This window comes from Anthonomus grandis, chromosome 7, assembly GCF_022605725.1.
Source record: "Anthonomus grandis grandis chromosome 7, icAntGran1.3, whole genome shotgun sequence".
In the NCBI taxonomy this organism is placed as follows: domain Eukaryota; kingdom Metazoa; phylum Arthropoda; class Insecta; order Coleoptera; family Curculionidae; genus Anthonomus; species Anthonomus grandis.
Genome location: NC_065552.1, coordinates 13,941,469 through 13,953,768, shown reverse-complemented (window position 1 = coordinate 13,953,768; position 12,300 = coordinate 13,941,469). Strand labels below are relative to the sequence as shown.

The 12,300-nt window shown below is 29.7% G+C and overlaps 1 protein-coding gene across 2 annotated transcripts; it reads left to right on the top strand.

Moving 5' to 3' along the window:
• Positions 1 to 4,751: 4,751 nt before the first annotated feature.
• LOC126738588 (probable serine/threonine-protein kinase fhkB) lies at positions 4,752 to 12,300 on the top strand. 2 transcript variants are annotated; one of them, XR_007661388.1, is made up of 4 exons: positions 4,752 to 4,898; positions 11,310 to 11,551; positions 11,611 to 11,854; positions 11,944 to 12,300. XR_007661388.1 is itself a non-coding variant. In XM_050443987.1 (4 exons), exons 1-4 carry the CDS (start codon positions 5,784 to 5,786, stop codon positions 12,140 to 12,142), a joined length of 915 nt encoding a protein of 304 aa, XP_050299944.1. In that variant the 5' UTR covers positions 5,739 to 5,783; the 3' UTR covers positions 12,143 to 12,300. The 2 variants fall into 2 exon arrangements, 1 of the variants encoding a protein (XP_050299944.1); XM_050443987.1 differs by lacking the exon at positions 4,752 to 4,898 and adding an exon at positions 5,739 to 6,013.

Here is a 12,300-nt window from a genome sequence, read left to right as displayed (position 1 = left end):
GTCTTTCATCATTGCCTGAAGAATCTATGTCTATATCTAACTGAGCAGATGTTGAAGGCTCGGAAGTATCTAAAAAAATAGAGGGTAGTGTATAAGAAGATAATCATTACTAGGAGAAAATATGAATTTTAGACGTTAAATTTGATATACATAAGTATTCCACTTAGTTTCGTACGCGAGTTAGTATATTGAAACTTTTTACAACACTGTTTTTTTCTAATAACTATTTAGAAAATAAACTATGTATAAAAAATGGAATTGAAATCTCCTACGTACCTAACTGACGTACATACTTCATCTTTTTCTTTTTAGGGCGGTCTTCTTCAGAACTGCTTGAAGATATCTCGCCGGCCAAATATGTCGGATCCAAATCATGAGAGATATTTGAAAACTCGTCACTCATGTCGAAGTCTCTATAAATTTCTATTTCTTCTGCTGCAGCCTCCACTGCTTGTTGCATCTCAGTATCAGAAATGATTCTTTTCTTTGCCGCCATTGCTCCTCCAAATTATAGCCCACAAAACAACATGTTTTTACACCGATTTTTATCAAAAGAATCACTGAAGAAGGCAACAAACATAAAATGCACGTGGTATTTGCGCTTCTAGTGAAAACCGTACAACTGCTGCCATCTCTCCCGGCGAATCAACATTGACCTTGTATATGTCCAGATAAGGTACACATGGCACACGACATCAAAAAATAAAACCTGTACAATCAGGTGCCATGTGTACCATATTTGGACACAGCTTTTTTAAACTAAAAAAAGCAAAAATTACATAAATTTTTACACATGCGTTCGTTTTGATGCACACAGACACTGTTTTTAATAAAAAAGTTACGTGACCCGTAGGACCCGGTAATTTTTTTCTAATTGGAACTAGCAGTTAACGTGTTATTTATTTTTGAAATGCCATAAAACCGAAATTTTTCTAAACCATAACGAGCGAGCTATATTGAACCGGCTTTTCCCGTGAAGTGTGTAGTCGTATCTGGACGTTTTATATTTTCAGATATGAAATACTGTAGTAAGGTGATTATTTGTGGGTAATTAGAATTTTACAACTTTATTATTATTTGAGCTATTGAAATTTGTGCGTTTAATTTACGTCATTTTTGTATTTTATCAGAAAATGAAACTTTCAGATGTACTTAAAACGGTTTTAAAACATCAAAAATTCATCAGGAAAAAAAGCCTTTAAATTGAAACCAGTCCAGGAGCTGCTAGAGCCTGATCCTGATCCTAGATTAAAGTTTTATGAAACCACGATGAATGATCATATATTTTTATTCTAAATATTATATTAAGATAGCAACTTTTACTATTAATGGAAAGGTATCTAGGTTTATACTGATGCCGTTTTAAAGCCAAACTTTTATTATGAAGTCTTTACAAATATATATCGCATAGCTTTTCTTTTTAGGTAAGGTGGCAAAACCGTCGTTATTATATCGAAAGCAAAAACTAATGTGCGGGCTGGAATCATTTGAGATCGAATTATTGACTTATTATTTTTTAATGACACTTTAACTGGTGATAGATATCTTGAACTTTTATAAAATACAATGGTATCAGAAATAACACTATTTCCTACTGACAGAAGAAATTTTGATGAAAGAATCTAGTTTCAGCAAGACTCCTCATTATGGTGCTAATCTACGACAATTTCTTAAATATTTTTTTCCGCGATAGATGGATTGGATGGAGGACAATCGAATATCCGGCAAGGTCATCCTTATTTTATTATATTTTTAACTTTGAGATTATCTTAAAGATAAAATTAAATGCTACAAGACTCAGAAATAATGAAAAACTAAAATAGAAACGAAATGCAATTCATTACTTTGAATGTTTTAAGAAGTTTACTAACAAAATTTTATCATTGTTTAGATGGTTTAAATAAAATTTTAGCTTAAATGGTTTTAATTTTGAACAGTTGCTTAAATAATATTTTTTTTTTTTACAAAAAAGTTACATATTATTAGTTTTTATTATCTTTTATAACTTAACGATGGCAGAAATATTTCTTTTTATAAATTTAATTCAATAAATTAATGGCAAACAAAATGTGTCATCCACCTCTATTTTAAGCTAACATTCGTACAAGGTCGAACAAGAGGAACCATTCCACTTACAAAAATGTAAGGTAAGTCCTGGCTTAACCTGACTCCTTGTGGAATAAGTCAGGTCATTTTTTTAGCGAAATATCACGTGTTACTTTCTGAAGTTAACCTTAAAATTCGCATTTATCTTCGGAATATTTTAAATTTCCATACCTCTGAACTGTTTCATTTAATTTCAAGTCAAGGGTTAATTCGTTTTAAAAAGAAAAGTATAACGTCGATTTCCCTTTTAAAAGGGCCTTTATCAAGGTGTAATAAGTGTTATGATCCCACTTAAAAAATAATTAGGGTATTAGGTTAAAAAAAAATTAAATATATTTTTAAAGACCGCAAGAAGTGTTCTGTGATCTGTAGTGACATCTGTATTTATTATAGATTCTTAGCTTTATATAGAATGAATCAATAATTAAAGCTGAAGAACTGTTAATCATTTTTTCAAAGATATCTGCCAAATCGATAACGAGTCTCATAGTCCTGAACATAGAGAGCGCTACTAATTCATGACTAACAGTAAGAGCTGCTAGTCATGAATCTCTTGTAATAATGTATATTTTTTTACCATTGTTTTAATAAAGGAATATTTATTCTATCTAACACTATGTTAGAATTGCTGAGTGTTTCTATTGCAAACAATAGTTAAACAAGTTACAGTGTGATTTATCCACAAAAATAAAGGTGGGTCTTTTTGAATAAGTTGTTGTATAAAACCGTTTCTTTTCAGTTAACGGAGAGCCTTTAAGGTAAAAAAACTTTTTTTTTTAATTTAATGTAAGCAATAAATCTGAATTAAAAATAATATGGTGGTAAGTAGTTTTCTCTTCTAAAGTTGCCGATAATTAAATATATACATATGTTAACATTTATTGAAAAACGAATTAAAAAATAGCTCCCTAAAGCCGATATTTGTTTTATTATTTAGGAGATATTTAGAGTTTCGAATAAACAGTTAATTATGATTCACAAACCTCGACGAGTATTCTTAAGTCATAGTTAGAAATCACAAAACGTTTATAAAAGTATTCCAATAGTAAATTAATTCTCATTTGGAAACTTGGCCATTTAAGTAGCAATATAGTACATTAAATGAGAAGGATTTTATTCCTTTATCCAAACAATTTGTTAATATGTAGGATGCCCTATTAAAAAATGATGCACATTAGTTTAATTTTAGTTAATATGCAAAACATCTTAAAATGGCGTTTAATTACAGTAGGAACTTATTAGTTGACCTGTTACTTATTAGTTGACCTTACTGGAATATAAATCTTAAAAAAAAATAATGAAATGTAATTGTTAATACAAATATTGCCATTGTTTTAAAAAAAAATTTTCTTTCAGGTACTATTTTTTTATTTCAATTCTTTAAACTTAGAATACGAAATCGATATAATGAGAGACTGAAGAAAATGTAGCTGGAAGAAATAACTAGTTGATGTGTGTATGCCAATACTTATTTTGGCGACATTTAGACATGGTTCGCATCGTTGTTGATACCTCAACATTTGTTGGAAAAAATTAACAATGATGGATGTTGATACGTTATGATTATAATTACTATAGACTTAGAACAGCATTCTTTAAGACTGTGTTTATACATAAGTACTTGCTATGCTCTACTCTAGCAAATAAAAATTTCTTATTTCGAGAGTTTCAAATTTCTTTAGTACCTCAATTTTTGAAAGAATTAATAACTTTGAAAAAACACGCCTAAAAAACCAAACCATCAAAATATTTATAAGCAGGAAAAATAATTTTTTTAAAGAAAAAAAAACAAAAGTAGAACCCTTATAAAAGGCTTATTAATACAAAAAAAAAGTTTTTTTTTTTAATAAGGGATCAAATTTTTATCATATCCTTTGGAAAAAAGGTAAAAAAATAACTCTTGAAAAAATCTTAGTTTCCGCAAAATTTAGACAAAGGCTTAACGCTTCTTAATTGACAAAGCAAGTTCAAAGCACATTAGGTTTTTTTAATTCATTAGTTTCAAAATTTCTTTAGCCACATCGATCTTAATAATACAGAGTTGTATTAAGAAATGTATTTTACGCATGCATTTCTTATTGATACCCACATTATAATAATTTAACCGTTTTTGACAGTTTTTGATCATCATAATAAAAAGAATTACTTTTAAACTATATTAAGCATGAAATAATGTTTATATTTTGCTAATAAACAGTTGTTTTATTAATAAAAACATTCCTTTTATGTAAAATTAAATGTATGTAGCTAATACTTCGGATATCAATGTAATAGAAATATGGACAAAATAATATTTTTTTCGCATTTATACATAGAAACGATTGCTATTGAGTAACTTCCAAGCAAAACAATCTTAGAATAATAATCATAAATACTTTTAAATATAACTTCTTATGGATATACTCTTAAAAAATAATTTGCATTATACAAAAAAAATACCAAAAAAAATGTGCAGAAATATTATTCTAGGTATATTTTTAGTTTTATTTTGTAATTAAGGAAATATATTTTAATAAAAATTTCTTTGTTTAAAAAATGTTTGTCTCTAAGGCTGTACTCACACTGTAAATTTCCGTCGATTGAGAAATTTCACATAATTTTTTTTTCTGTTGTGGTCTATATATCACACTACTTAAAATCGCGGTTTAGCTTATATTTACATACTGCCAATATTTAAGTTTATTAACGTCAAATCTTCTCTTCCTTAGACCTTCGTTCTTTTAAATCTGCTACAGCAAGAATTTCAGCAGAAAACCGGCTAGCTAAAAAGTGTACCAGTTGTCTAGAAAATTGTAAGTACTTTTTGCTCTAATATTAATTCAAACATTATCAAAATACGTTAATACCTTTGCATTAAAAAATATGCATTTTCTGGTTTCCCGTATAAAGCATATTTAAGATTTTTTGCTGAATCACATAAGGTATTAATAGATACATAGTAAGTATATTTGCTATACTTACTGACAAATAATATCTGAAACTATAACTATTTTTTGATCTTTGAATTTATGGGATACACATAATATATTTCAATAAAAAAAAAGATTTTTCGAACAACTAAAATATTTCTTCAATGTCTGTTCTTACGTTACATTTATTTATAGGGATATTTAAGTTAATAATTATCCGAAAATATTTTAGTTTCACTAAATCTGACGCCATTATACCTGTGTACAGACTACAAAAATGGAGCGAAAGTATTGAAAGCACTTTTTCTGACTTTGATAATTTTTGAATGATATTTGATTCGTCGTTACATTGTAAAAGAGTGAGAAATATTTTTATAGAATGTTCCAGGAATATGCGCCATACTTTAAATGTATTTAAAATAAAAACAAAATACTTTTCAAAAATTTGGCTAGGGTAATATTTATTTAGAGCGACTTAGTACGAATAGTTTTCAAAATAAATATTATCAAAGATTCCGTAGCAATTAAGCCAGCCCTGTCGAATCATCTTAACCAAATTAAAAAAGCCTAAACGCTTATAATGAAAACATTACTTGGCAATTTTTAAGACCTTTATTCTCCGAAGCACGACAACTTAAACCGTATCAATCTTATATACTAACAGGATATTGGATCTAATTGTCAAAGTCACAATGACCCACTATAAAAACCAAGAAGCACAAACCGATTTTAGTATTTCGAAATATAATTTACAACGTGAAGAACACGATGATTTTTTCACTGCGGTTCAAGTGGTTGTTATTATCGTGTTTAATGCTGAATTACTCGAATTCGACCGGGATTATTATAAAATCCGGAATCGCGAAAAATCAGGGCCAAAATCAGAAGGAGAACGTGCATGATGTGAAATTTCATAAGGGTATTGCAAATTTTGTAGGCGAAGAAGGATTCAATGTTGACGATGAAAGAAATTCTGTGGTAGCACAAGATAATGGAAGGTATACATAGAAATTATTTTGAACTAATTAAGGGTTTTTTATGCTAAAATATATCCAAAGATTTTCCATCTTTAGCAAGCTCATCATAAACCATCATCCTGTTTTATTTCTTTCTTTACATTTAAGTTTGTTGGTTTTTTGTATGCATATTCTGTACGAGCTGAAGCTATATATTTATTAGATGGTATCTTGATGCTGAAGGGGGAAAAGGGAGGAAAGGATTTTATTTTTATAGAAATGGGTTGGAATAGATTAAGGAAATGTAAAAAGTTCGACTCAAGTAGGTCGGAATCAAGCATAAATGGTAAACGTATTTTTTCGTACATCGTTTCGTGGTTGTGGAATTAATTTTTATGCGTAATAATTAAAGAGGTGCTTAAAGGCTAAATATGATGACGGTAAGTACGTAACTTGCAGTACAATTTCGTGAAAGTTCAGGCATTTTTTAAGTATTTTTCTGATGCAGGCTTTACATATATCAGTGTACAACCCACATAAAGGCATACTCTTAAAATGTATTAAAAATATATTATGCTGTGTATTGTAGAGTAAAAATTAAAACATAATATTGATAAGAAATATAAATACTACCTATATAAAAATAAAATTAAAGATCTTAAAAATAAACTTAATTAAAATTATTTTTTTAAATATAACGCTGGAACAGACCTCCTTCTTTAGCTGATAATAATAAGTTAGTCTTTAGTTAAAAAAAAATTCTTTTGCAACTCATCTCAATTTGTTTACAAATGTAGAGATTTAGGTGACTCTTTAATAGCACCAGGCTCACTAATAAGCTCCTTAGCAAAAATTGTCGTTAAAAACTCTTTTACCATAAACGCATTATGAGCAGGACCAACATCTTATTGAAAATCTATTAATCCCAAGTCTAAATCAAGATATTTCTCTAATCAGCAGCTCAAGATATTTCTAAAAGTTTAAAATACCATCAATAAAAAAAAACCTTTATTATGATTACCCAAAACAGCAGCCAAAATATTTAACTTTTGAGGACATAAAGTACTGAATTGAATTTTTTTTTTGTGTGCGCATTTTTCCGGGACCAATACCAAACAATGATGAATTCACAGTCCTTGCACTTTAGTTTTGCATTTATGACAATTTTGCAGACAAAAGGATGTCTCAAGACTGCAAACCATATTTAAAATTCTTTTTTGCATAGGTCGGTCTATTTTCTAATATAATGGACAGCAAATCCCTACACTTTACTGCCGAATTGACTCCATAAAACCATTTAATAATATGAACTCTTTCGGGCGAAGTAAAAATATTTGTAATAAAAAGGCACAAAAATAATGGCGCTTTAACATTCAATAAAGCAGCGTGCAGTCATACAGCAAAATTAGGCATGTTGACATTATTATTGTTAGTATTTTTAGTATTGTCTGTAAAAAACAAAAACAGTAAATACAAATTAGATGACCGGATGCGGCCATTCATCGGCCAGAGAAAGCGGTGTTGCCGTTATTTAGGACAGTGCGTAATATTCAATTCCTTAACCTGTATATATTTTTATTTTGTTTATGTGGTTTCTATAATGTTTGTTTATTGCTATAAAAAATATGTGAAAATAATGTAAGTGTTGTATTAATGAATCTTGCATTTAAATATATCTAATATGACCAACAAATCTTCTTAGATCAAGCAATTTTGTACATCCTTTTTGGATACTATTATTACATATTATATCTTCCAAGACTAATTTTTTTCCATGGGAGAGTTAGTTTAAAAAGCTGAATTCCTTAATATTCCGAGATGCTCGGGGAACTAAAAAAGATTTATTTAATAATATCATTTAAAGAACTATGAGAAGACCATCTTCTTTCTTAATAGTCTATATAAGAATTTTCTAACAATTGCTCTAGGATGCGATTTTTAATTAGAAAATGTTAGTTATGTATGAATTTCGCACCTGGTTATTTGCATAATAATATGATTATTATATATACTGAGTTTCAAAATACATTAAAATGTTAAAAAATTCTTGCTGGTATCCATTAATATTATTTTTTGCCTGGCAAAACAGTATTATTAGTATTTAATTAATTATTATAAAATTAATTTAAAGTGATTTTAGAAAGATATACACTTTTTACAACAATTTGATGGAAAATCTAAGATTAAATAAACTTGAGGTTTCTATTTAAAAGCTATAGATGAAACAACGTCCTCCTAGAAATCATAAGGGACGTGTCCGAAGGTTTTTTTGAAACTGCACTAGGAGAGTCAAACTGTATAGAGCATATTCCTTTATATATGCATAAATAGCTTCCTTTTGCATAGATCTACATAATATGTATATACTGTGACTCTATACAGGTTGGCGAATAGAAGACTACATATAGGCATTACATACGTCAACACTGCTCCTCGCTTACTTTCCGGTTGATAAGCAGCACGGCGTATTCCGATCATCTGATTTGCTATTTTTGGCATGGCATAATTAGCAGAGCTCATTTTGCTGTGTGATTGCATACTGCACTTTTGAGTCTTAAAGCGCTTTAATCATTGTTCAATAATTTTTTTTATTATATATTTTTTAATCAATATTTATCATTATGGCTGTTTGTACTCCTTTCGAAAAAGTTTAATTAATTAAAGGTTATGGAGGCAATTCGGCAGTACAATGCAGGGATTTATTCTAAGTAAATTTTGAAAATAAGCCGATTCCTTGTACTAGAACTATTTTAAATGTCGTGTCAAATTTTAAGACATCTTTTTGCCTCCAAGAATGTAGAAATTGTCACACCAAAGCTCAAGAACCACCTATTGAAAGGGTCCACGAGACAGAACCGCGGGAAGAAATGGTTTTTAATGCTTTAGTTTCGGATTTAACGCCATCGAGCTGAAATGTTGGAGACGCATTGGGTATGCACGTAGCCGATCGAGAGTTCTAGCCGTGACACTGGTTTCGTGGCGTCAAAATTGAAGCCGAGATTTGGTGGCGCACGCCGTACAGTGGAACGACTAAGTGGAGATACCGCGGGACCTAATATTTTACATTTTACAAGATAATATATTTTTTTTATTATTACGTATTTTTAGGTATATGATAAATGTTTTAAATATTTTTTATTATTTATGTTATTGGAAAATATACATAAACGGTGTTTCAAATTCGTCTGCCCTCAAAATACGAAAATGGATAATTTATCCCAAGGTTGCACATTGTTTACTTGTAAAAGAATATGCCATATAAAAATATATATATATATTATATTTTATGTGGTTTTGAAGATTATTGAAAAAAAAAACAAATTTTGAAAAACTTATGCTTGACACTTTTGTGGGTTATCTTGGTTGCTATGGGAAAGTTTTTGCATTGCTGTATTACTTTTTCGTAAAAATGTTAATGCCAAAAAAAAAATTAGGTAGGTACCTACGCCAAATTTTTGCTGCTTATTTAAACAATCAAAAATTTGAATGATTCCGAAGATAATCAAAAAAAAACCAAAAAAAAAATTTAAAATCCATTTTTATTTTTTCTGAGCTTAAACAGGAATGCAGCAAGAGGTAGGCATTATTCTAAATAAAATTAAGATTGTAAAATGTAAGTTAAAAATAAAATTGTTAATTTACCCACCTAATTTAAATACCGAATTTTTATTCTTTTTAAAACTCAAAGCGAGTATCAAAATAGTTTGGTGGTTTAAAATTTTAAATGCGTAATCTTACTATAAACTACAATAATAACTGCAGTAAAATATTATTTCGAATCAACGCAAAATATGTGCCCCAGCGCGGAATTTTTGCCATCGCGATGCGGTCGTCGCCTCGCATGATTTCGGCTTTTGTTGTGAGGTATCGATGGAAGCGGGGATAAGTGTCCAGGCTAGAACTATCGATCGGCTACGGTATGCACCATAAAACTGTGACGAGTATTTGTAAAAAATACTCTTCACTCAGGAGGTGTTTCCTGAAGACCAATGGCAGGCCAGGACTGGCATTTTGTGAAACCATGATAAAAAAGGCATATAAACATAAACATTTCTTAGAAAATATTTTGTTTTCAGATGAGGCCTCTTTTCCATTGCATGGTAAACACAATCTATCCATTATTCATTACTGGTCTCAGGAAAACGAACACAGAATTTTTCAGGTCCGTACTCAGTACCCTCAAAAATTGAATGTTTGGGCTGGTGTTTTGGGCGACTATCTTATTGGGCCATTTTTCTTTGATATTACTACGACAAAAAATACCTTGACTTGCTACACAACCAAGTTTTTCCTGCCGTTCAACTCCTCCCTGATATAGACCTGGGATCAGTCTATTTTTAACAATATGCCGCAAGAGATATGTAGAGTCCCCACTGACGTCAGGCGCTTACTGAAATAAAATTTAAAATAATTGAGCTCGAACCTTGAACACCAGCATATCGTCGCAGCGGCGCGGCGGCGTTTCTCGTCTGTTAAGAACTTCATATGTGTAGTGATCCATTCGCCAATCTGTATAACACTTCTATATAATTTATCGTCGAAATAAAAAATCTCTAAAACTATATGTATTTTAAAAAATTAAAGAAATAGTATAAAAAAAATTCGAATGTAGGAGAACTACAAGACAGTACTTGTTAGAACAATATCGTCAATTGATAGCAGTCATTTTAAAAGCAACAAATCGCGTGCTGAAATGTAAAAGAAAGAGCGTTAAAGAGCCTGAACATTTATTAAGATTAATCAATATTTAAATTGTTCAAATATAATAAAATTTGGATTAAAATAAACAAAAATCGTTGTACTTTAATAACTAGTTTTTTTGAATATTTTTAAAGTTTTTAAAATGAAAGATTCTTGCGATGGAATAACATACGCAGTAAATAATTGAAGTAAAATATTTGTAAAAATCCTTTTTTTGCAGTTTAAAGTTTACTTAATCTCCTGAAAAAATCATTAAAATTTTGTTTTTAAAAAGAGAATTTATATTACGGCTGGCAGATTAAATAGTATGTTCCTACTACGTAGATTCATAGGCGATAACCTAATTATGCATATGGCAAATGACATTCCAGACTAGAAGTAAAAAGGGTTTCTAATTTGCCTATTTTTTAATCTTAGGTTAAAAATTCATAGAATCTTTTTTGTTTAAAAGTAAAATTGCTTTCGATTATTGTTATAATATACAGGATGCCCCATTTAATAAAAAGACGGGTTTTAAATAATTCCTAAAGGCAATGTTCAATTGATTTATGCCTTTAAAAGAAAGAAGTTGGAAATAGTGCCGACTTCATTTTATATATTGTTTTTACATTCTAATATTTTGTTAATATTTTTTCAGATATGGAGAACAAACAGCGAACAAAAAAGCCCATTTAGATGCAAACAACTTCCAAAATGAAAATTTCCACAACAATGGCGGCGATCATAGAGGAAATTTGGATAGCAAAGTAAGCCACCATAAAGGACATCACAAGTCAGGTTTTGAAAACCATTACCACAAAGACGAAAGTGGTAGTAATTCTAGTTATTTTGATGATGGAGATGACCAGGGGGATACTCATGAGCAAAAAAAGTATAAAGGTATATTTTTAGTTTTCAATTAGAGTTTTTAACAATAGGCAAATTTTATTTTCCTACAGAATCCTTTGGTGATGCAGCTCAAAATCAACATGGCGGAGGAAAATATGATAGTGCTGATTATGAGAATGAACAAGCACGAAGAGGCTTATATGATAACTCTGGAAAATATGAAAAAGATTATGGCAATAAAAGAAAATATAATAGAAATGATTATTATGATGGAAAAGAGGATCTAGATAGGCGAAATTTAGGAAACACCTATGAAGGTGGTTCACAATATGCCGAAGAAAGGTATGCGCAAAGGTAGGTCTATTAATATCTCAATAGAAAATAATATCCATAATTTTAAATGAAAATAATTAAAATAATTTTACTAATTTTTTATAATATAGACCACGTCCAATTTATCACTCGCAACCCCTTCCTTACCACCGACGACCAAACCACCACATCACAATTTATGAAGATCCAAGATATGTGCATTCGGATCCACGATTTAGGCGATCAGAAGATTATGTGGACGATTATGTAGAGCTTGAAGTTAGAAGAGATGCGTTTAGACGACCATATAATGAAGATTATTATTTTTAGTTAGAAGAATATTGTCATAATGTACGAGTGATTTGGTTATTGTTTAAGTATTTATTTATTGCACGTAATTTATTATTTGTATGTCATAAAAGTAGCGCCGTATACAAGCACTGAAAAAAAATTTTTTTTGGAATATATTTATCTCAACAACTAAATAA